Source organism: Dromiciops gliroides, chromosome 3 (assembly GCF_019393635.1).
Source record: "Dromiciops gliroides isolate mDroGli1 chromosome 3, mDroGli1.pri, whole genome shotgun sequence".
In the NCBI taxonomy this organism is placed as follows: domain Eukaryota; kingdom Metazoa; phylum Chordata; class Mammalia; order Microbiotheria; family Microbiotheriidae; genus Dromiciops; species Dromiciops gliroides.
Window position 1 is genome coordinate 475640329 of NC_057863.1, and position 26560 is coordinate 475666888.

Here is a 26560-nt window from a genome sequence, read left to right on the forward strand (position 1 = left end):
CTCTGACCCATGCTGACTGTGTGACCCTTGGGCAAGTCACTTAATCTATTGGGGATCTAGGCAATTCTCTAAGACTGCAGATTGTAGGGAAGGTGCTAATTTACATTGGTAGAAGGGAGCTTGGGCTTTCTTACTAAGGAGTTCCCTAGACCAACAGAATCACAGTTCCAGTGTCTATCCCTTAGTCCTTTCAAAATGGCTACTGTTAAATGAAAGGCAATCCATGTGGCATTTTATTTGGATCACAGAGAATCCCTGAGAGAAGAGAATATACACCCGAACCTTTAGTAAAATAACTGATTTGGCTTTTATATGCTTTTTCTGATTGATGCTTTAGATATTTTTCAAAAATGCAATTAGGCTCAATAGCAGAGAATGACTAATAACAAAAATAACTTTTTTAAAAAGAACATGTGGTATCTGAGCTTATACAAATTTCTAACTAGGGGTACTTATAATGGCAGCCTTGGTATTTTCCTATATAAAATGTGATGTTTCTCCTTGTCACGATTTTTGGAACTATTATTAGAAATTGCAAATTTTCTATGCTCTCCAGAATTTAGGGGCCTATGGCTCTTCCTACAACCAAAGTTACAAGGAATGACTCAGATTCAGCAAGCGGGGGCTATTTAAGGAAGAATGTTTACTTATTTAAGGAAGAATATTTATTTATTTAACACAAATGGGTAGCAAGGTGGTGCCCCAAATAGAGTGCGGGTCTGGAGTATGGAACATATGAGTTCAAATCCAGCCTCTGACGCTTATTAGCTATGTGACCCTGGGCAAGTCACTTAACCTCTGTTTGTCTTAATCCACTAGAGAAGGACATAGCGAAACATTCCAGTATCCTTGCCAAGAAAAAGCCATGGGCCATATTGATATGCTATGGTCCACAGGTCATGAAGGGTCAGACACAACTGAACTACAACAACAACAACCATGCCTAAGTCTTTTCTCCTTTAGGCTAACCATTTCTAGTTTTTTTCAAATGGTTCTCATGTTGAATGCTTTCAAAACCCGTCACTATCCTAATTGCTCATCTCTTCATGCCCTACTGTGTCTCCATTTTAACTGCAGTGAGATGGAGCAGCGAATAAGACTGCTGGGTCTGAAGTCAGAAGAACTGAATTCAAATTTGACCTCAGACACTTATTGGCTGTGTGTCCCTGGGCAAATCCATTAACCTCTGTCTGCTTTGGTTTCCTCATTTGCAAAGTAGGGATAAAAAATAGCACCTATTTCCCAAGATTGTGAAGATCAGATGAAATATAACTGTAAAGTCCTTAGCACAGTGCCAAGCACATAGTAGGTACTTAATAAATGCTTGTTCCCTTCCTTTCTCTCCTTTCTCCTCCCGAAATGTGCTGTAGAGGACTGAACAGAGTATATCAAATGTGGTTTGACCAAGGCAGAATTGAGTAGTATTGCCTTTTGCCTTTATATCCCTAGTACTTAACACAGTGCCTAGTATATAATAGGTACTCAATAAATGCTTACTGATTGACGTGCTATTCCTCAAACAATGTTTCATCTCCTATCTCTGTGCCTTTGCACTGACTGTCCCCCATACCTTGGAATGCCTGGTTTACTTTAAGCTCAAGAACCACCTTCACTATAGGAGGCCATATTTGGTAGCACTGCTCCATCCCCCACCAGCTGATCATATCTTCCCCTCTTAAGTTAATTGTATGTACTTTGAACATATTTTGCGTTTGTGTGTATTGCACAGAAAATCACCATGAAATGAATGTAGAGCAGCAAAAACAAAGGGGTAAAAGCAGTTCTCCTCCTAGGATAACTTGAGAGGACCTCAGAAAGGACAGGGCCTCCAGGGTCTGAGGTTTGGTCCAGTCAAGTGTAGACACCTCCAGGCCATCTCCACTAAATCAAGAAATAGCAGGGCTTGAGGACAGCTCCATCAGGAAGTCTACTAGGCCTCAAGAAATTTCAACTCAATTTCCCCTTCATGGTCTCAGGAACCTTCATCTCAAGAACTTTTACCTCACAAACTTTTATCTAAGGATCAGCAGACCACTGAGTGAGAGAAGATTGAAGGACCAATCCTGCTGGATTGGGATTTGGGAGGGTGGGTGGGGACTATCAGAGGGAGGGTGGGAAAGAGAAGATAAGGTAACAGGGATAGGGTAAAAAGAGGATGAGAAAGAAAATAGTGAGTAAAAATAAGATGGGGGAAATTCACAAACAGTGATTATAACTTTGAATGTGAATATGATGTTTATAGCAGCTCTCTTTATAGTGGCAAAGAACTGGAAATTACAAGGATCCTCTTCCATAGGGATATGGCTGAATAAATTGTGGTGTATGGTTGTAATGGAATACTGCTGTGCTATAGGAAATGCTGAGCTCAGTAATCTTAGAAAGGCATGGAAAGACTTGCACAAAATGGTGAAGAGTGAAGCGAACAGAACCAAGAAAATATTGTATACAGTAACAAGAATGTTGTTGTAAGAAGAACTTTGAGTGACTAAGTCATTTTGATCATTATAAAAACAAAAATTAAAAATACAGGATGTTGGAAGAAAGACACTATCTGCATCCAGAAAAAGAACTGATGAATAGATGTATAGAATAATTTTACATGCACACATGTCCCTATTTACATCTAAAGGTAGTCATCTCTAGGGCAAGGTGGGAGGGGAGGAAAAGAAATGTACATGATAACTTTGTTGTATACTTGGAGGAAATAGCAAATTGTGCATAGATTTGCAGTTTCATGTGTAATCATCTTTTATATTGTGTAGTATTATAGAAATGCTTATCTGTAAATTGAAAATAAAATAAATTTTAAAAAAGAATGTAGGCTGTTTGTGGGTAGGAACTTTGTCATTTTTGGTTTTGTATTCCCACTGTCTGACACATAGTAGGTGCTTAATAGATGTTTGTGGAACGACTGATTGATAGTGTTACCATTATTTGTGCATACAACTTTCTTACCATGAGACCATATAATCCACAAGTGCACAAATTGGATTTTATTCATCTTCTTCTTTCTTTTTTTTTTTTTTTTGGTGAGGCAATTGGGGTTAAGTGACTTGCCTAGGGTCACATAGCTAGTAAGTGTCACATGTCTGAGGCCGGATTTGAACTCAGGTACTCCTGACTCCAGGGCCAGTGTTCTATCCACTGCACCACCTAGCTGCCCCCTCATCTTCGTATTTTCAAACAACTCCACACATAATGAGTACACCAGAAGTGTTTATTATTTTCTGGAGACTTTATTGGCCTCTTCCAGAATAATGAGATAGCTCTGGGATAGCTACCACTAACTAAGGCATGACTTCTTCCATTTTAGATTTTCCATCATTTGTGTATTTCTTAAGATAGGGGGAGGGTCCCTGAATGGTCCTGAACAGCTCCTCCATCCCAGGGGCTCTTTTGTTACCTGGGCAATGAACTGGATGATTTTCACAAAGATGTTCAGAGGCATGTCTCTGGGTACCACACCACGGGATCCTTTGGGGAAAAGTGTTGTGATGATGGTTATAAGTCGGCTAAAAGATAAGGAAAAAACAAAGCACAAGAGAGAGAAAAAACAAGCATTGTTGGCTGAGCACTCATTCTTTAAGGAAACATAGCAGATGGTACTTCTTGTCGAAGTATCATTGAAAATGTGTGTGGGGGGAAAGGAACATAAATCATCTCCACCCCCTTACACTCATTTACCCCCCAAAAATTAATAAGAAAATACTTTTTATGAAAACTAACCATAGTTAGAAACTAAGTGCTTTCCTCAAACCTCCCCTTCTCCTCCTCATGAGTAATGCAATTCTTGGTCTAGGCTGCTGTCACTGGGTTCTCTGTAGAGAACCTCCAAATTCAGAGTACATTTACCCTAGTGAGAACAGCTGCTTTGGTTAACAGCTATTTAAGTGACAACTAAATAAACCCTGGAAGACTGTTCTGAAGACGTCCTTTTAAAAGCAATCATACCTTGCTTCAAACACTATTTTAGATCACAGTGCAGGAGAACATGTCATCCCACTCATCTCTGAGCATTTTGACTGTGAACCCAAACCAAACCCTTTACCTCTGAGTAGCTGTATTGCTTTCACATTTGATTCTAATCATGTAAACCCACAGTAGTCGGTACAGAGATTCCAGTGCAACTCGGGCCATCTTAGGGTCTTTATTCTACAACAAAAACAAAGAGGTAAAATTCACACTTGAGCAGTGAGGAGAGATGTTATTCTTCTAAGTAATCATGGGAAGAGAGGGCCTAGTATGATACCAGAGTACACTCACCTGGAAATGTGGGGAGTGGCTAGATCCTTGACCCCAAGGGCAAGGCAGTGCCTGAATATCATATATACATGTGTAAAGGGAATTTAGGTGAACACCAGGAGAAGTCAGGAGAGCAATTTCCAAAAGTATTGACTTATTTTCCCCTAGATCTAGGTTACGGACATAGCAGAGAGTCTAGGATGAGGGAAGCCAGAGAATTTGGCCTACCCTATTTTCATTAGAATATGTATAATTTCCTTTATGAAGGGAATACTCAACTTGCCCCTTCCAAATTTTCTTACTCTTTTCATAACAACCTTGTTGGCTAGATCCATTTTTCTTTCCTTTACTCTATGAACACACATTTTCCCCATTCTTTCATCCCTTCAATTTTGTCTTTAACCATCAGTCTTCATTATCTCAGTCTGTCTCACATTTCTTTCTTTATCCATTCAATTAACTTGCTGTTCTTACTTTAGCTATTTTTTCTCTTAGCTGAATTAATTGGGAACATACTAATTCAGAATTTGGGACAACTGTGAAATAGATCTGGCCAAAGTCTATCTTTGCACTATCACTGAGTTGAAAAATGGAAACAAGGTTTGCAAGGTAATTTAAGAAAACTAGATTTTTAAGCACTCTTAAAATAACTTTAGAAGCCTTCATTTACATATAAAAAGAATCATTTTTATTTATTTATTAAAGAAGGTCTGATAGAGAATGTCACTTGGCAACTTTGTTAATGATACTATGTGTTCTTGAGATTAATAACACTGCATTTCTTTGAAAATATGTTATGATTTGATCTTTTCATTGGTTCAGATTGGGTATTCTCCAATAATTACAGATAATGAATTGTACATAATGATAATTGCTCCAATTTTATATTTTTAAAAGTGCTTTCACATTTAAGTCAGTTAAACAAACACTTAATAAACACCAACTCCATAGAGAATATTATGTTAGGTGCTAGGATAGAGACCAGAGGGAATAAGACACCGACACTAGTAACTGGAACTATAATTTACGACATTACATCACAGATACCTTACAGGAATAATACAAAGAGCTATCCAAAGAGAAGGGTGTTTCTGACTTGGAAAGGGGGTGGCTATAAATGGATAGAGTTGCAGTGAGTTGTATTTTAAAGGATAAGCAAGGAATTTCACAGGTGAAAACAAGGAAGGTGGGTGTTGAATGTTGAAGTGGACTGCCTATATAAAAAGGCACAGAGTCAAGAGAACTCATAGCATGTATTGGGTACAAAGAACAGTCTTGTTTGACTGCAGTATGAAGTGGGAAGAAGTTATAGGAGAGAAGAGGACTGCTGTAAGAGCAAGAGAGAGGCCAAGGAAGCTGAGGCTGGAAAAAAGGTCTTTAAAAATCCACGGTGATCAGGAGGTGATTAGTAATTTGTGAGAGCACTTTTTAGCAGTGATGGGGACAGTGGGTAAAAAGGAAGTGGACGTATTGGGACAATTTAAGTAAATTTAATAAATGTTACATTGAAGTATTTTTAAAAAATCTTTTACACGACTGAGATTAAGTATTGGCTTAAATTGCTATAGTGGCTATTCACATGCCGGAAGACTGGAACTCTTTTATATAAATTGACCCAAACCAAGGTCTATTAGTTACCTGAGCAACCTTGGACTACAGTAATGGTGATATTATAAGCAGCAGTGTGCTGGTAAATGTTTAACAATTGGATCTCAAAAAACCCTGGTACTTCAAAGTTAAATCCGAGTTCATATTTTTCCATCACTTTTAATATTTTTAAATATTTTTAATCTGAGTTAATATTTTTCCATCACTTTCTTAATGAACAAAATATGTCAAGCTCTAATTTGTAGTATTTGCCAATATCTGAAGTGTAAATGTTCACACTGAAAATTTAATGATTGAAGTGTTTCAGGTGGCTCCAGCACACCCCTGGTTATAAGGGTTTTGAGGGGAGCTGAAGAAAAATTTTTGATGGGTAGATCATATGGACCTGGCAGTATAGGGCACAACATTCCATCTCCCAACTCTGGTGATCCTACATGATCGGAATTCTCTCCCTCCTTATCTTCACCACCTCCTAGCTTCCCAGGCTTTCTTTCAAGTGTCACTAGAGTCCTACCTTCTTCAAGATGACTTTCCTAGTCCTCCTTAATCTTAACACCTTCCCTCAGAGATTACCCCCAATTTATCCTGGTAGATATCTTGTTTGTGATACTTGTTTGCATGCTGTTTCCCTGGGGCCAGCTAGGTGGCAGAGTATACAGAGGGCTGGGCTTGTAGTCAGGAAGACCAAGGTTCAAATCCAGCCTCAGATATTTACTAGCTGTGTGACCCTGGCAAGTCACTTAATCTCTACCTGCCTCTGTTTCCTAAACTGTAAAACAGGGATGATAATAGCACCTACCTCTCAGGTTTGTTTCGAGGAGCAAATGAGATAATATTTGTAAAGTGTTTTGTATAATGTTTGAGACACAGTAGGTATTTAATAAATCCTTCCTTCTCTGCCTCCTTCCCTTCCTTATTTCCTTCCTTATTGACTGTGAGCTCCTTGAGAACAGTGACAGTTTTTTGCCTTTCTATGTATCCCTGGATCTTAGCATAGTGCCTGGAACTTAATAAATACTAGTTGACATACTGACTAACAAGCCCCTGCTCATTTATTTAACCAGACTAATCGGAATACATATTATTGCAAAATAAAAGATATCTAATCAAACAGCATGGAAAACTAAGTGGCAAGAAAAGTTCCCCCTCCTCCCCATACAGATCTCTCCTATAAATTATCATATTCTTGATAAACTCTTTGGCATTTTTAATCCTGTCTTCTAAACCCCTTTCCTTCTCTTTGCCCTTATGGTTCCTCGGTCTAAACTCTTACTTGTGTTATGGCCCAACCTTCCCTCAACTCCTAAAATATGTCTGTGTTACTGTCCTGGGTCTTCTCCCAGTCATCCCAGTGAGTAAAACTGCAATGGCCCACTAGCATAGGGAGATTCTTTTCTATCTCCCCAAATGCCCTCGGTTGCTACGCAAATCAATTCAGGAGCAAGACTGACAGAGCTGGTGACTTGTTCTATTTCTCATCAGTAACTGAAATCGATAGACTTCTTGCATTTGTCAGGTCTATAACCTCTCTTTTTCCTCCTTTTCTTTGATTTTACATTACTTTAACTCAGCAATAATTTGTATTTCCCAATGTCTTTGTTTTACAAGTTATTTGTGCTAATATTTGAAACTGTCATGAAAATTACCTTGTGACAATTCAGAAAAACTCATATCCAATTGTTTGGTATATGAGGTTTCTACAGACAATAATCCATCTCTTTTGGATCACCAAGCACTTACCTTTGATCCATCTAATTAGCACTATTTAATTAGAATTCATAAAACCACTTTGAAGTACTTACTTTGCTTCCATTTTGACATATGTCAATGGAAGAGAGAGTAAGAGGTTCTCTTAGGGTTAGAAAGAGAGCTAATGTCAAATCAGAATGACTCCAATAACCAGGAGATTAATTTGAAATACTGAGCACCTTATCATTTCAGGACAGCTTTTAAAAATGAATGTGAAATATTATAAAAAATGAACATGTTTTAATACATTTGTTCATATGGTATGTTGTCCTGTGATTTGTAACCTATCCATGCTACAGTCTATCAACCTACTGTCATATTACTATATGGATACATCAATGCACAATTTGCAAATGACAATAGTCACATCACTGAAATGTGTGTTAAGTGAGTGAAGAAGAACAGGCAATAACCAGTAACACTTTTCTTGAAATTCCAGCCCAAAGGAACAACCACTGGACTAGAAATAGACCTTGATTCAAGCCTTGATGCTGACTGTGAATCAAAGGAAATAATTCCCAAGCCTATGCCTCAGCTTCCTTAACTTAAAAAATAAGACTAATTATACTTATCTACTATTTCACAGAAAAAGAGAATGAGGACTTCAGTGTGTTTGATTTCAGCATGTAGGGATACCTTCCAAAGGTAAATAATTTAACCCATCATGTCTTCTCATCCTATGATTCTTGTCCATGTCCTCCCATCCATTCTCCACAGGGAGTCTGCCCAAAGTATTAGGGATGGGGTGTCTTCCTTTATGCCTCTTTTTTTTTTTTTTTTTTTTACTGAGGCAATTGGGGTTAAGTGACTTGCCCAGGGTCACACAGCTAGTAAGTGTTAAGTGTCTGAGGCCAGCTTTGAACTCAGGTCCTCCTGACTCCAGGGCTGGTGCTCTATCCACTGCGCCACCTAGCTGCCCCCCTTTATGCCTCTTAATGTTGTGTGGAGACCAATAGAGAACATGGGTTGTCTATCAGTTATATCTTGCTCTTGCTACATGAGCAGACTACTTTCTTTTCTGGTCATACATTTCTTTAGTGTATGTCTTTAGACATCCTTTATACTTCTAATCCTGAATCATTTCTCATTGGTAACGTTTGGCAGTTTGTTCATGTCCAACATGATGTACCTGTCCATTATCCCCTGCATGTCCTTTGAATGTTATTTAAAAAATAACGATAGCTAACATTTATATAGTCCCTACTATGTTCCAGGCACTGTGATAGGTCCTTTACCATCATTATCTCATTTGTTTCTCTCAATGACCCTAGAAAATAGGTGCTAATATTATCTCAATTTTACAGATGAGGCAAACATAAGTTAAGTGTGTTGCTCAGGGTCACTTAGCTGAGTGTCTGAGGCTAGATTTAAACTGAGGATTTCCTGACTCCAAGTCTAGCTTTCTGCTTTATTTCTCTTCAATAGAAATGTCTGGAGATTAAAAAGAATCTGTGTCAAAATCTGGGAGAAACTCTAAGATGAAAAGTATTATCATCATTATCATCAGTGAAGTAGGATGAGACTGTGAATTATTCCATGTGAGCCATCACCACTACAGAGGAAACAACTCAAAGTGGATGTCCTATTTACAGATATCAACTTCTTTATGTACATGAGGAACAGTATATCATTATCCCTATTTGTCTTGCCATTAAGGAGAAGGGGTAAAATATTTCTTAGGAGATTTAAAAAAATATATACATTCTCAGTGGACAAAAATTAATACAATTTTCTCTAATATTATGGTGGTATGGAAAACCCCCAATTTTATGAATTGTGAAAGAAAGGCAGGTAGGAAGGCAGGAGCACCTAGTGCATTGTGTCAGTGAGAACACTTCATAAATATTATACAAATAAAAAAGTACCAGTGAGAGTAAATGCCCATTTCCTGTCTCTCCTCTTTTAGAATTTGTCAAAGTATGTACGGTAGACTGCTTCAGTCACTGTGGTTTTCACAATCTCTCACCTGCTCAATTCTTAGGCAGAAAATAAAGAAAAGAATCAAAGAAATTGGTGAATAACTACTCAAGATTCCTACTACAGTCTGCCCCTTTAAGACTATGACATTCTGTATTTCTCATTACTTTACATGGAGTATTACTGGTTAAAATAAATAAGTGTTAATATTCAAGAATATGCGTTTGTCCTGTAATAGCAGTCTGCTGTTGACAGAAAAATCCTGAGGATAAACCAAGGCACTGATAGAAAATTAATGTGCAGGCTGAGATCTGCTGTTTACTTTGAAAGCTGGAGATCTTTACTGTAGAGTACACTTATATACTGCTGCTATATGTCAACCTACCACCTAGATGCCTTGCCCACACTTAGTAAACCAAAAATGACTGCCAATGTCAAATATTCAGAAGTCTAACACTGTGCATATTGTTCTGTGCATGCTGAAGTCAATGATTACCCAGAAGGGTGGATGGCAGCATGTGGAATGAAGAACAGGCAGAATGGGGTCGATTTGGTGGTGCCTTAAGAAATAATATCTGGGTTCCAAATTCTATAAAGCTCTGAAGCTAATCAAGAAAAAAACCAAAGCTTTTTTCAGGGGTGAGGGGGAGTCAGCAGGTTCTTGCTTGATGAGTATTTACTGACATATAAGGGATTATGGACTTTTTTCCTATATTCATGACTACTTTTAAAATTACCTGGTTTTTTTTTTTAAACTTTTGTTGGCATCTCAGCTATTTTAAAGTAAGGGACAGTACTAACAGCCACTATGGATATTTCTGTATTTTTAGCTTTGTAGTAGTAAATTCTATAAGTTTATTACTTTTTTCCTTTAGCTTTTCTCCAACTATCTCCTGCGAGGTTTGAGGGAGTGCCAGAAGCACTTGAAACACACGTTGATTTCTCCCTAATAGCAAAATTCCTACCCTCACCAGTCCTGCTCTCATACAACTGTCTGCTGCCAACTGTTTCACTTACGAATATTCTGCCTCCCCAGTGGGACACTGGGCTCCTGGAAAGCTCTTATATGTGTCTTAAATGTCTTTTGTAGTCACCACTGTGACCAGCAATAGATTCTTAATAATGTATTTTTTTATAAAAGCAAAGCAAACCAAAACAAAAACGTGCAATTTTACAAAATTCTGAGATTTGGATCATGATTGCCCTAAAACCCCTTCTCTGTCTTCATCTTTCTAAAGAGGAGTTTTAAACATTTTTAGTTTGCTTTTCATATGGAATCTTTTTTATCTCCTTGATTGTTTAGTTACCTTCCTCTTAGCTTTTCTAATTTCATAGGGTTATGTGGGTATAATGACCAAAACTACATGTTGTATCTCAGGTCTGGAAATAACTGGCTCAAAGATAAAATTAGGCTTTTCTAGTTCCCAAAAGGCTCTTGATCATGCTTGGAATCATTGAGTATTTTTGGTCATGGTGACAAATTGATCTGATAGAATTTGATCCTAAATTTTACCATAAATTAAAAAAACAACAACCAACAACATTACAATAGTATTCAGCATGCTATTTTCTTCTAGCTTCATAAATAACCTCTAGGTGAATAAATTGAAGAAGCCAACACTATGAATATTCTTTTTCATTCCCCCCTCTTATTTTTTCTATTAAGCAAAATTACTGCTTTCTGTTTGTGTATAAAAAGAAATGGTTTCAATGGAAAAGATAACTGAGTAACTGAAGAGAAGAAACCAATCAATCAAGCATTTGTTAGCCACCTACTATATGCCAACACTAAGAAAAATGTCCTAATGCTGGAACTTGTGATTGTGTTGTCGGCAGATAAAACAAATTCCACAGTAATCAACTATTTGAAAGCGGTGACAGTATAATGGTTGCTAATCCTGGAAGACATTTTATTATCAAAAACACTGACAGGTTTAGCTCCTTGGCAATTTCTATCCCGGGGTCTCCTAGTTAGTTTGAAGAAAATGGATGGATATTCACCATGCAATATGCAGTCAGCCTTTTATACCAGTTCATAGTTAAGAGTTCTTAAAGACAATTTTTCTAATGTAGACGAGGCTATAATCATAGCAAGTGGCAAAATAGCAGAATTAATCTTAACCACTCTGGGAAAATTATGTTGTCTTAAAACAACCACAGGAATATGTACAAACATATCCACATGACTTAGAACCATCCAAATAGGATGAAATTTTAAAATTCTAGGAAATTGATTGCCATCAATCCCTATGAGAGAAAGTCAATATGACCTTTGGAAATGCAAAGTTTATGTACTTCTTAAAATGACAAATACATCATGTTGGCACTGATGCTGGTTATTATTTTCATTGAATCGCTAACAACAGCTAGCACTTATATAAGGCCTTGAGGTTTGCACAATTTAGAAATATTATCTCATTTGGTCTTCACTGCAACTCTGGGAGGTGAGTGCTATCATTCTCCGCATTTTACTGATGAGAAACTGAGGCATACGGAGGTTAAGTGACTTGACCAAGGTCACAAAAATAATAAATGTCTGAGCTTGAGAATCTAGGTCTTCCTGATTCCAGACCCAGTGCTCTATAAACTATGATGCTTAATTGCCACTATGAGTGTAATAGTGTCATTTTAATTTTAAGATCATTTTAGAGCCTCAGATTTTAAAGCAAACTTTGAAGTTAATTATTATAATTAGTTTAAAAATATGAAATACCAGAAGCCTTGGAATCACTTTGGATATTTTCAGTCTCCTTAATCCTCTACCTCTAATCTGGCACCAAGTGTTGTCATTTCTTCCTGGAAGGTCTTTCAGGTCTAGGAGATTCTCAAAAAGCTATGTATAATTGCCTGAATTATAACGTAGCCAGGAAAATAAATTGGGAATATCTTCAAAGAATCACACATAACAGTGACAGGAAGGAACTGTTAAGCTCTCTTGGCCAATACTTTAAAAACACAGAAGTCTAATTATGAACAAACCATTTTCCTTGACTCAAACTAGTCATATTTTAAATAATCACATTGTATGATATGATTATGGATTTGAGTCAGATTAAACTCTGACCATGGGGTCTGGAAGGTACCCAGACCTGCCCCAGTATAGTTTGTTAGAAGTTTATTGCTTGTCAAAATTCTCACTGTCTCCTTTAAGTTTTATTGCCAATTAACAGTATTTTTACTTCTGCTCAGTCTCCCCACTTGTCAGCTACATATTAGTTTTGTCTGCAATCTATCATGTGTCAGAACCCCAGTCAGTGGGTCAGGGAGTTTGCCCACCAATTCAATACTCGGGACTCAAGAAGAAAGGATGGGACTAGGCACAGAATGCAGCCATTGAGTTGAGACCAGATGTTAAGTAACATTGTCTCTTTTTCTCAGAGCAGAATCCCCTTGGCCTTGGGGTCCCAACAATGGATTATTCTTTTCTTCCCAACATAGCCAAAGATAAATTTTAACCCTGTCATCCTTATCTTTAGAGACAGGGGCCTGGAGAGGGGAGTCAGTGGGAACTGTGAGATGTGAAACATCTGACTCTCACTCCCCTGTTTCCTTTTCCTTTGGTTTGACCTTGTTCCCCCTCCCCTTTTCCCCCTTGTCCCTGGAACACGTATGCATGTCTCCATACGCACCCTGGGTGAGACAGGATTGGATGTTAGATTGTGAGCTCATCCACCCTAGGTGTATGTGGGGACAGTCCTTTTCAAGATTACTATAAAAACCTAGAGGATTGGGCATATCTTTGCAAGACTTCAATGTGTAATTGGGTTTTGCCCGTCCTCATGAGGATGTAATAAATCTGTCTCTGCTTGACTTGGTGGTCTCCTCGAGTTATTTGGGTAAACTGAGGCAGTTTGCTCCATACAGATGGGGGCTCGTCCGGGATCTCTTTGGGGATCTTTGGAGACTCCCAGGAGCCTGTCCTTCTGAACAAGGACGTCCCTGCTGAGTTCAGCAGGTTCAGGGGTCTGGCTCTTGGTGAGGCTTCTCAGCATCCATGCCCGGAAAGAGAGAGACTTAAAAGCCAACCAGACACAGGGATGCCGGCTAAAGTAATGAGGAGTATCCGGATTGGTTCGGTCACAACGTGTGCACAGACCCAGACTGGTGAGTAACTGGGTGACCATTCAGGGGGATTTCTAGGAAGAAATCGGGGAACCCCTAGTTATCATCCTAAGGTCTGTTGAAGTTTTGCAGGGTTGAACAGGTCACTAGGACTGAATAGACACCCTGATACGAGATACAGAATTAACCTTAGGGTGCCCTCTAGGTCCTATTGAGTTTGCGGGGTTGAAAAGGTCTGGGGACGCCCAACCAACAATAGACACCCCGAAAAAAATATAGGAACGCCCCTAGGGGGGGTTTAGTACCTGTTGTTTGCAGGATTGAAAAACCGGCTAGATGGTAGAGACCTTTTAAAGGTGGAGGTCCATGCTGAGCCAGGGTTGAATAGACATCCTGAGCAAAAACAGGAGCCCGGTGAGTTCAGGGTTAAAAAGTCCAGACCAGGCTAGGATCTTGAACAAAATACGGGTAGAACATCTAGAGTAGGGCAAGTTTAAAGAGCCAGAGGAGGCTGGAAAAAATCCTGGATTAGATAATTGGAAGGAGACCTTTTCAATTGAAATTAAAAGTAGAGGTCCAGGAGTAAAAATTCCATCAAAATAACTGTATTGACAAAAGAAGAAGAAAGGGAAATTGATCCCTGCAGTCTGGGTTAGAGAAGGGACTGAGAAGGGGATTGTAGAATTGTAAATTACTCAGAATTTGAATTGAGCCATTGAAATGTGACCTGTCTGCAGCCCTAGGTAAAAGGCTGCTGACCACAAAGGAGAAAGAGTGAGTGTGAAGTTTGTTCTTAGGGAACACCTAAAGTTTGTAATAGGCAGATTAAAGAAGAGAATCCCCTGGGTCTATCTTAAAATAGATAAATGGGGTTATTTGGTGAGATATTGGCTAAGCTGCCACTTTGCTAGTTTCAGATGGTTTAAGTATGTTGAGAAGGTACGAGGAAGTTTGATTAAGTGAGGAGGAATGAATGGTTAGGAAGTTGTTTGCTAGCCTACATGGTCTGCCCTGTCTGCATTGACTGTGACCAGGGGTATGAGAGTGAATAGTTAGGATTTTTGAGAGAGAGAAAGAGAGGAAAGTAGAAGGAAAGAGAGAGAGAGAGAGAAAGAAGAAAGAAAAGAAAGCCACCCCTTCCCCTTTTTCTGCTGTGGGGGAGGAGAGAGCATAAGTCTGTGCTTGGAATTTAGAAGGAAAAGTTTTGTTTAATTGAAGAAGCTACCCTTAAAAAAAAAAAAAAACAACTTGCTAGGTTAAGGAAGTGGGGGAGGAGCAGGGGGAATCTTGCTGCTCTGGCATTGTCTTTCAGACTGAATTGGAGGACTAAATGTGGCATTAAAATATTCCTTTAAACTAGCAAAAGAAAAGTTTGTGTAATTAGGGAATCAAGAAGGGTAATTGAATTTGATTGGGCTATCTATTTAAGAAACTTTGGGAATCATACAAACTATATACTGCCACTTTAAAAATTTTCTTTTGTAATGGAACTGTTTAAGGAGAAACAAAAACAGGAAAATAGGAAGTGTTTAGATTAAGTGATTATGGGATGAATTAATACTAATATGAAATTATCAATGAGGTTCTATACGATATCGTTCAGAAAATAAATTGGGGTTTAATTGAATTAATTCTGATTTAACTCTAAGTGAAATATATACTGTTCTATTTGTGTAACTTTAAGCTGACTACCTCAAGGTGATTTGTAATATGGAAAGGAAAAGTGCCCAATAGTTTAATAGTTTATTGTATTGGAGATATGGTCAGATTTGGACTCTCTAAATTACTTTGGGTTATGAATTTAATTGAATGTGATAATGGTTTTCTGTGAAGTGGGCATAGTAAGAATATTCTTAGCTGTATATTAAGGCTTTAAGATCCAACAGATCCTCAGTAAAGTATAGTGATTTGCTTTTTTTCTAAAAGTTAGAAGCTTGATGGGATCTCTTTGTGAAATGTAATTTGGTATTAGAGGGGGATGGGACTTGAAATCCTTAGTGCAGTCTCTTACCTTGAAGGACAGGAAGAAACGAAATCTAGAGATAAAGAAAAAAAAAACTGGCAAAAGAAACTGCTGGATTACTTCAAGTTGTATTGTGATCTGGTATACTGTAGTTTGAAAGAACAACTACAACTACAACAAGAGATAATGAGAGGATTTAAAAAGGGGCCTAGTAAAATTTGTTATTATGATTGGAACGGGTTATTTGAATATTTCCTCTTTGGTTTGGAAGAAGCTGAAATTCCTCCCCACTGCAAACACTTTAGATGAGAGAGAAGGGGAGCAGAGATAAAGTTAAGCTAATTTGTTGCAATGGTGATTTGATATTGATAACAATCATGTTCAAACTTACTGTGATTTGTGAAATTGTGTTAATTAATGGAAAAAGCTTTTCTGGAATCCTGAATATCTGAATATTTGAGTCTTATTCTTAAGGTTTGGTATATATTTCTATTATGAGAATGGACAAAGTGGAAGTTTGTTATTGCAACATTGAATTAATTGGTTATTGAATTAATACAAGAACATCTAAATAATTTGTTAGTTATGAGAAAGATCTTGCTGTTTTGATCTGGATTTATTGGTGCTAAGTAATAGTTAAATTGGTGCCTGAACTTGTCATGTATGACATGTTAGTGAACAATAAGTAACTTATGAGCTATCTTGTATCATCTTAATAGGGAATCTGAAGTTTACTTATGTTTTTATTTAATTGGAATTAGAACATGTGTAGAAACACATGCAAACTAGTTGTCACTTTAAAGATGTTCCCATTGTTTAGAGGAATTCTGAGGACAGTATCTTATGTTTAACATCTAAACCCATTTTACCATGTGCTATTGTGTGGGGCATTTTCTAGTTTGTTCCCAGTATGCAATTTGGGATTGCTTACACTTATTTCAACCATTGCTTGTTATTGAGCATCTCAAAGCAGATTCATTTGTGTAGTGCTAACCTATGGATGAAAAGAGAAACCTATTTAAGTACAAGTATAGTTAATACTTGCTGTCTAGGATATGCGATCCTTGAGAAATGAATTCACTTTTAGTGCTGATTGTTGGGACTTGCTATTTAAGATGTTATGGGACTATTAATCATTATTGCTCTGAGTTTGACTCCAGTTATTACTATCAAGGAATGGTGAGCCATATGATTCATGATACCAGCAACCCTATAGGGGTTTTACATGTGTGCACTGCAGGTGGAGTTCTCTTGGGAAAGGATGGGAGACCGACTGTTTGGCAAAGGCTGAGGTAGGTGTCTCCTGACTCGGTTTCCCCGAATATTACATATGGAATGCAAACTTTCCCACCTGGCTGATTTTAGGTCTGGCATATTGCATTGGTTGTCCACAAAACTTCTACTGGGAGTTGGGAAAGTACCTTTCCCCCAGAGCTTTGTTCTTTTTCTTTTGTGGCAAGTTCCTATAATCATGTCACTTGATAAGCACGAACACAATATTGTCTCTTCATCCCTAGATTAATACTGTAACATCTGGGTGAGATGCAGGTTTAAGATTTAAGCTATTTGCCTTAGAAATTCTAGTCCCTTTCAGAATCTGAACAACTAGAATGTATAAGCATTTAGCCTTGTCATCTGTCTGTTATTAGTTATGCATGTTAGAAATTGAACCAGAGACATCTCAAGTCTGTTTCAAGAAAACAGAGAAGAGTAAAATATAGAATGTTTTGTTATATAAGTTTATTGTGTAATGTAGAAATAATATCTGTCTATAGAGCATGTCCTGTAATACAAACATGGTTTATTATGGACAACTTATTTGACATGCACTGTTTTGAAATTAATTGGTTAAATGTCATCCTAAGTCTTTTATTAGAATTGAAGTTAACTTGGTAACTCTTATGTAAGTTCATTTGTGGTCATCTTCTTACAAAGGTATTTTGTAACCTAAGTTTTATGTGAGGATTACATCTTAAACAATTGAGTGAAAACTTTTGGAGAAATAAAGTGAAATGGATATAGATGTAATTTGGAAAAATTTAAGGGTTCTGCCATCAGTGGCATTTTGAAACATTTAGATTATATGGCTTGCATGTAGCAAGATAGTGGTAACCCTTTGACTTGTTGTTAATAATGTCTGTCAGATACAGAACTAGGTAAAGCTTTGAACAGCACGGGGCATTCATGACACCTTTCACTGGATGAAGGACATTTGTGAACAGCTTTTCGCTCCTGATGCAGGATCTGGGGGTTCCTGGATTCACTCTTTTGGTTTGCCCCTTTTCCCTATTGTTGTCTTTTAAAATTTTTTGTCTTTGTCTCTTTAACCTCTTGATAGTTTGTTTTATCTAGGCTCAAGGCTTTCAATTTTATGTTAGCAATTCCAGACTATATACCCCCTTCATCATCTGGACCAGGCCTGCAAGGATTTCTGCACCTTCCACTGTCAGCTCTACACACATATTCAGCTGGAAGCAGTTACAGAAGAAGAGATCTTCGCCCTCTTTTTCCTTAGCTATTGGAAGGAGGGGTGGGGAAATGTAGTGGTAGCCTGGTGGGCCTGAGTCTAGTTGGGGATACTCAGGCCTAGAAGAGGTCAATTAGAGATTACTCTTTCCTTGGATAAAGTTGGGAAACAGTTGTATTTGCTATTTAAATTTGCTTTGTAAAAGGTTCTAATAGGGGTACCTGAGGTCAAAGATGAAAATTGCTAAGTGAATGGACACTGGGAGCACATCACTGAAATTATAAAGAGGTTTTTAAATCATATTTGTTGTTATAATATTGGTAGTTATTGACATGTATATGGTATATTGGGATAATTAATTAGACCCCAATTTACCTCCTGAAAGATGCCTATGGGACAGGATTAGGTATTCATTTGTAATTTTGGAGTTCTCCTTATATTTGTCCCTGTTTAGTCCCTTGCTTTATAGGTTTGATACAACGTGCAGTTCAACAGATGCAGCTGATGGTGACTCAGCAGTTCACTGAGAAAAGATTAAAGACCCTGATTCTGAAACTTCACGAAGGAGAGACTGGTGATGAGTTGGACTTGGACTGATGGGCTGAAATCCTGCATGGCTGAAGGGCTCAATGACAGTGACTCAAATCCAGAATATGCTCTCTGAGCATAAAAGAAAAATGGAGGATTGTATGATATGATTATGGATTTGAGTCAGATTAAACTCTGACCATGGGGTCTGGAAGGTACCCAGACCTGCCCCAGTATAGTTCGTTAGAAGTTTATTGCTTGTCAAAATTCTCACTGTCTCCTTTAAGTTTTATTGCCAATTAACAGTATTTTTACTTCTGCTCAGTCTCCCCACTTGTCAGCTACATATTAGTTTTGTCTGCAATCTATCATGTGTCAGAACCCCAGTCAGTGGGTCAGGGAGTTTGCCCACCAATTCAATACTCGGGACTCAAGAAGAAAGGATGGGACTAGGCACAGAATGCAGCCATTGAGTTGAGACCAGATGTTAAGTAACATTGTCTCTTTTTCTCAGAGCAGAATCCCCTTGGCCTTGGGGTCCCAACAATGGATTATTCTTTTCTTCCCAACATAGCCAAAGATAAATTTTAACCCTGTCATCCTTATCTTTAGAGACAGGGGCCTGGAGAGGGGAGTCAGTGGGAACTGTGAGATGTGAAACATCTGACTCTCACTCCCCTGTTTCCTTTTCCTTTGGTTTGACCTTGTTCCCCCTCCCCTTTTCCCCCTTGTCCCTGGAACACGTATGCATGTCTCCATACGCACCCTGGGTGAGACAGGATTGGATGTTAGATTGTGAGCTCATCCACCCTAGGTGTATGTGGGGACAGTCCTTTTCAAGATTACTATAAAAACCTAGAGGATTGGGCATATCTTTGCAAGACTTCAATGTGTAATTGGGTTTTGCCCGTCCTCATGAGGATGTAATAAATCTGTCTCTGCTTGACTTGGTGGTCTCCTCGAGTTATTTGGGTAAACTGAGGCAGTTTGCTCCATACAACATCAAAGGAGGAGTCATACTTTTTCTGAGGAGCCTTAGGACAGACATAGCTACATGCCATACACACATCAGGGCAGCTAGGTGGCACAGTGCCTGGAGTCAGGAACACCTGAGTTCAAATCTGGCCTCAGATACTTCCTAGCCATGTGACCCTGGGTAAGTCACTTAACCCTGTTTGTCTCAATTTACTCATCTGTAAAATAAGCTGGAGAAAGAAATGGCAAATCACTCCAGTATCTTTGTCAAGGAAATCCCAAACGGTGTCACAAAGAGTTGGACATGACTGAAAAAATGACTGAACAACAAAAAATATACATTAATTGGGATTTTTTTAGTCCATAGGATGATGCTTTTTATGGTTCTTACTTGAACATCCTAATGATTATACTCCTTGCTTTAACAGCACTTGAAATATGAACCATTATCAAAGAAACTAACATCACTTAGTAATATTTTTCCATCTGGAAGGATGAAGGCTGACAGGGATAGAGTCTAAGATTAAAAATCAATCCCAGAATATCAGAACTAGCAGACAACCCTTTACATGGAAAGAGGAGGCTTTAGTAACAATCAAAGGAGTTATACTTTACGTGGTGGTTGGTGAATTATGAAACTTACAGGAAAAAATGTAAATAGATCCAGGTTCATAAAAACTGATAGGAGAAATATGTAAAAGTGAAGTTAGGGATAGTTTATGAATATCTATAAGGTTTGGAGGGTAGCCATTTTCTCTCCAAAAATGTCTCAATATCATTATTTTTTAAAAAATGAATTTTCAAAACTGGTAGAACCCAATGCCCAGGAATAGGGATAGGGCCTGGGCCGGTGATATTATTTCTATAGAGAACTCCTATGTGAGGGAGCCCAATGTAACACTTCTTATGTTTGCTCAGATTAAGTGATACTTCTAGACATAAAACCCAGCATCTACGGCTCTCTTGCTTACTTAAGCATCAGTAAAGGTAAAGACCTTAGGCCTGTGGAAGACTGAACTCTGAAGCTGCTTTCTAAAAAGGATATAAATTGCTTTCTAAGAGGGTATGGCTGTATAATTGTATGATGAGTTAGTCAAAAGTGTGGTCTGGACTTGTGATTTTATCTGGGTGTAGAAGTTCCACCAGTGCAGGAGAAGTAGGGTGTCAGAGGGTTACCTGGAGGCATGGTGGGGGGAGGGGGAGTGTTGAGTGACTTGCCTAGGGTCACTTTGCCAATACATGCTAGAAGAAGACCTAACCATGATAGGTAACTCTCCAAGTCTGACTCTAGGGACAGCCCTGGATTGCTTTTTGCAAGGTTTCCTCTGAGACTGCAAGTTACCGAGTCCAATTCAGGGAAAACACTATGATTTCACATAGATATACATCATTTGTACTCTGATTTTACAAAATATAGCTAATCTTTGGTTTTATTTAGTAGGTGGTATAGTGGATAGAACACTGGGCCTTAAGTCAGAAAGACGAGTTCAAATTTGACCTCAGACACTTAGTAGATGCGTGACCCTGGACAAGTCACTTAACCCTGTTTACTTCAGTTTCCTCATCTGTAAAATGAGCTAGAGAAGGAAATGGCAAACCACTCCAGGATTTTTGCCATAAAAAACCCAAATGGGATCACAAGGTCAGACACGAATGAAAAAGACTGAACTAACAAGCAAACAAACAAAAACTTGGACAAGTCACAACTTTTGTCTGCCTTAGTTTTCTCAACTGTAAAATGATAATAATAATGGCACCTACCTTACCTTGTTTTGAAGATCAAAATCAAATATTTGCAAAGCACTTAGGACAGTGCCTGGTTCATGGGAGGTGCTATATAAATGCTCATTTCTTTACCTTCCCTTCCCATACTTAGAGAATCGAACCCTTGAGGCCCAGATTGCAAGGTTAGATCTTGTTAGGATCTCTGGTCACATTGGTATCAACCCCAAGCAGTTGTTTCACTGATATAGGTCCCTGGTCACAAGGAGAACCACTCCCTCATCGCCACCAGGAGAAAAGACAATTTAAAGTACCTATCACCATGCTTCAGTGATGAGTATAATTTTTATATGCATAAAGCACTTTATGGATGCTCATAGATATTTCCCCTTTAATACTGAATGCTTCTGAAAGCAGTTCAGATGCCTACAATAGTCATGGGTCTTAAAGAAAAGCTCGAGATAACACAATTATGTCTAGATTTACATGGGCATCACTGGCTAGTTTGTTATTTGATTGTTTTCTTCAACTTCAAAGACATTTCTCACAATTTTCATTTAACTTCTCTAATTTGCATTTTGATGAAGGGAAAAATGATGACTTATTTACTTTTGTGATCCAAGTAGTCCAGGATAACCATTCCCCTGCTTTAGGAAAAGCAGTCTACTCACTGGACACTCTAACCTCTTAACCACTATCTTCTAGCCCAGCCAATCAACCCTTGTGGTGATACACCTTGGCGATAGTTTCTATAGGGGCTGGAGCCCCTGCCTCCTCTGCAGCCACAGCTACTTAGGATTGGGAAAAGAAAGAAGTCCGTGGAGCTATCAAATGGTTTGGCATCAGAAATAGATATGAGCTTATTAGTGGACATGACATTAAGGAAGATGCATTGTTATCTGCTTTGCTGTTGTATCATTAAGCCCGTGAGACCCTTCCATCTGAATTGAGGCTGAAACTTTCTATATCTGTTGTCTGCCCCTTTAAGAGGGGAGCACGTAGAGAGCAGGGACCTGTCTAGCTCTTCTCTTTGCATTCTCAGTGCTTGGCACAGTGCTTGGCACACAGTCAGCAATTAATAGATGCTTTTTCATTCATTCAAAAATTCTTCAGTTATGCCCTCAGAAACAACTGTACTAGAACCAGAAACATAAGCTACTTTGCTAAAAGTTTTTTTGCTTTGAAAGTGAAATACTAACTTTAAGATTGGATAAGCAGTTGTTAAGAAAAACATGCCATCTGTTTAGGAAGAATTGCTTCTGACTGACACACAGCAGGCACGTCACCAGAGGGTACAAAGCCTAAATAGGAAGAAAAAGAAGACATCACAAGATTATTTACATTTCAACAAACCAGGTAACCACGTTTCCTTAGGACTATTAAATAAGCTTCTTTCCTGCCGCTGGTGTCAGCCAAAATAAACACGTTATTACATAACAGAATGTGAAAAGCAATGTTCTTCCACAGTGATTGTGGGAACAAATGGAATATGGCATTTTTCATGAAAGGAAATAAAGGAGCTTCATAATTAAATTATGAAAAATAGATGAAATATTATTACTGCAGAAATATAGAATCTGAACACAGGTAGCTAGGTGGTGAGGTAAGCTAGAAGACAGAAGTTACAATTAGGAAGATCTGAGTTGAAATCCAGCCACATATACTTAATGGCTATGTGATCCTGAATAAGTCACTTAACCACTGTCTGCCTTGATTTTCCTCATCTCTAAAATGTGACTAATAATAACATCTTTCAGGGTTATTTTGAGGATAAAATAATATCTGCAAAGCATTTTGTGAACATTAAAGTGTTGTTTGACTATTATTACTTTTTACTATTATAAGAATAACATAAGTATGTTGAAAATTGTATTCTTATATGTCAGTTAACCTACTGCCCAAGAACCATAACGGATACTTAATAAATGTTTATTGACTGACTACTAGATCATTTTATTCATTTTCCTTCATTCTGTCTCAAAGCCTCTTTCAAAGCTGCATCATGTATCTAAATTTTCCTTCTTCCATCAGTTATTAGTGGGTTTGCTTTTCCTGTTGTCTGTAATTTCAGCTGGTTAGAATGTGGATTAATGAATGCAAATTCACAGGTTTAATCCCTAATACAAAAGTTAGCTTCCTTCTTTTTAAAGGTCAGTGAGTGTAATTCTAACTCCAGTTAGTAATCTTAAAAATACATATTGTCTACTCCATAGAGAGCAGCAAGACAATGCAACAACTTTATCATAATGCTAGAAAGCCAACTTAAGGGACATTTCTCATTCAGAGTTACAGAATTTTAGAGTTAGACAGGACTTCAAAAGACCGTCTTGCTCTAGCTGCCTCATTTTCCAGATAAAGAAAACGGGGGTCCTGAAAAGTTAAATGATATAGGATCACCAATTTAGGGTTAGGAGGGAGTTTATTTTACAGATAAAGAAACTGGTCCAGAGCAGGGAAGTCACTTCCCCATGGCAATGGGCGCAACACTGTACCAGTGCTACATGTGAGATAGGAATTGAGGTTCTCCACCTCCACGCCTAGAGCCCTTTCTAGGAAAACAAGGGGCAAAAGCTACATGGGGAAAATTCCAGGTCACTGCTGGTTCCACTAGGCCACACCACCTCCCTACTAATGGTGGGTTATCTTACTATATGAATAATAAAAAAATCACACCTTAATCTAAGATTTTAGCCTTCTGGAGAGCAGGAACAACATCTATGTGGCTCTTTTGTACAAGGCCATGTATAGTTAGGTATCTGATGAATATTTTTTCGATGATGATTGTTTCTAACAATCTCAGGAACTAGATTCAGAATGAAAATGTGTAATTTATATAGGATTACATATGACTAAATAATATTAAAAACTAGAACTATGTCTTCACAAGGAATGGAGAATTAAAATATTTAAATAACTATAATAAAAATTTTATCTAACAATATGGGAATCTAATACAACAGTTTAAATAACTTCTAAGACTGAATGTTGAAAAAAGAAAGCCATATACTGCTCTCCCAAACCACAGAAAATAAAGGATGCATGCAGCCTTGTTTATAAAAAGTAGTCACTGGCCCATTTCCCCAGAAACATCTGCTAGTAGTCACTTGGTTTCTGTCTTGAATGTAGGTGTGTGTGGGTTTTTCTGCATGCAAACTTACCGTAATTAAGTGAGCTTCCCAAAAGGAATGCTATTTCATCAATAACCATGGCAAATGTTGCTACAAGAAGACTTTGCTTATATCAACATAAACAGAAGCAGTACTGTGCTTGTCTAGCACGCATCTAGATACCTAGAGCCCTTGGGGAAGATGCTGGCAGAAAGGTTAGTGGAAGGCCACCCAAAGAATAAACAAGGGTCACTGTGGTCCCTATTTCACTGAATCAGATTAATTGACTCTTTTACTATGATACAAAGTAAGTGAAGGCCAAGAGAAATGGAAATAAAATGAAATATTATTTAAACTAGAAGGAAAATATGCCACCATAAGATGCACTATATTAATGAAAGATTGTTTAATATTCCACCAACTTGGCTTTAGAACAGCTTTAAGCTGTCGTTAGCCCATCAACCACACTACTACCAAAAATACAACTGCTGAAATTCTGTAAAACTTTGAGAGGGATCTAGAATCAAGAAGTGTTCAGTAGCTCCAAAGGGTAGAAGATATTGCTAGTTTAAAAGATTTCATTTGTTTGCCTTATAGAACAAAGCTTATTCTACAAACTTGTTTTTCGAGACTCATATTTTTCGTGACAGGCAACAATCTTCTTCTCCATTCTCTCTCCACACTGTCTCTCCTTTGCTTGTCAGAACAGGGACTGACTAGTGAGGAATCTTGTGTGTTACAAGGAGAAATGGTTTTGTAAAAGCTGAAGCTTTTGATCAACAAAGTTGTTTTTTTTTTTTAAAGCAAATTCGACTTGAAGTAAAACTTTCACAACATCATAGAATCTTTTGTTTCTTTGTTTGTTTTTTGCAGGCAATGGGGGTTAAGTGACTTGCCCAGGGTCACACAGCTAGTAAGTGTCAAGTGTCTGAGGCCAGATTTGAACTCAGGTACTCCTGAATTCAGGGCCGGTGCTTTAACCACTGCGCCATCTAGCTGCCCCCAACATCATAGAATCTTAAAGAGGAAAGCATCTTTGAGATCACTTTTGTCTAATCCTCTCATGACAATGCAACCAAAAAAAGATAACCGATATAAATGCCTGCTTCTGAAATGCCAAACTAGACTTTGTTGAACCATGATTCCACAGTCTATGGGACTCCTACCTATACAGATTTCTGTTGAGGAACGTTAGTCTTGGATACCTTGGTGTTTTAAATTTTTCCTTGCTCATGGTTACTAACCAGGGAATGCTTCTTCCTTGAAGAAAGTTCGAGTGTTGTGTCGTAAAGGCTTTCAACAAAATTTCTAAGACAGGGGACATTCACTTCATTTTTAACAGCCTGAAAGAAAGATATATGTACATTAATATCATTAACCCAATGTTGACTTTCCTTCTCTGGCTTTGAGAAATTCATTGAAAGAAAAATTTAACTCACAGCTGCTACAGGGACGAGAATTTCAACAAATAAACCTGCCAACGCATGCTTGATATCTTTGTCTTTAACTTCCAGAAAGTAATGGGCACACTCCTGTGAATTAGAATAACAACAAAAAAGCAATGAAAATTTGGAAATGAAGACATGACATAATGCTAAAATGTTTATAATTCAATTTGGCATTTGTGTTACCTATAAAAGGGATTATATATAATGAAGATAATAATACTTCATTCATCCCCAAAATATTTATCTTAGTGTTTAAAAGAAAAAAACATCACTCACCCTGAAAAGTCACCATAAATGGACAAAGTCAAAATTATCTCATTCCCATTTTACAGTGCTACCCATCTTATCATCTCTACCTCCTCCTATTTCAGCCTTATATGCTAAAATAACAAACCATCTGCTGGCAACAGATATACTCATAGTTCCTTTGCCAACACAGATACTTGGATTATTCAAATAAAATGGAATTTTATCTATAGGCATAGGCTATTTTATCATACTTGAGTCCTGAGGTCATATTACCTTTAGGCTTTGGGCACATGGATATTTAATTATTCTCACTGACTTTTGTCTGTTCTGAGGGCTAAGAGTACATATTAGGAATAGTCTCCCACAAAATATTTTTCTGGTCAGTGGGACATGCCTATGATGGATTTTCAGAAACCTGAGGTTCCTTTCTATGGGAAAACCCCATTGCTAGGTTATTGCTAGGACACTGTTCTTCTGTCATCTAAACTGGCCATTTTAGTCATAAAACAAAACATATGGTTTT

General features: G+C 37.9%; 1 protein-coding gene across 9 annotated transcripts in view; it reads right to left on the minus strand.

Annotated features, from left to right (window-relative positions):
- Nucleotides 1-26560, minus strand: part of FRY (FRY microtubule binding protein) — a 570040-nt gene that overhangs the window by 159343 nt on the left and 384137 nt on the right. For all 9 annotated transcript variants that reach the window (XM_043997434.1, XM_043997432.1, XM_043997428.1 and 6 more), the window contains 5 exons: nucleotides 25780-25872; nucleotides 25585-25683; nucleotides 22433-22534; nucleotides 4049-4152; nucleotides 3404-3512 (listed from right to left, as the gene is read on the minus strand). In XM_043997434.1, the coding sequence (XP_043853369.1) occupies nucleotides 3404-3512; nucleotides 4049-4152; nucleotides 22433-22534; nucleotides 25585-25683; nucleotides 25780-25872 (507 nt within the window). The remainder of the gene's footprint in view (nucleotides 1-3403; nucleotides 3513-4048; nucleotides 4153-22432; nucleotides 22535-25584; nucleotides 25684-25779; nucleotides 25873-26560) is intronic.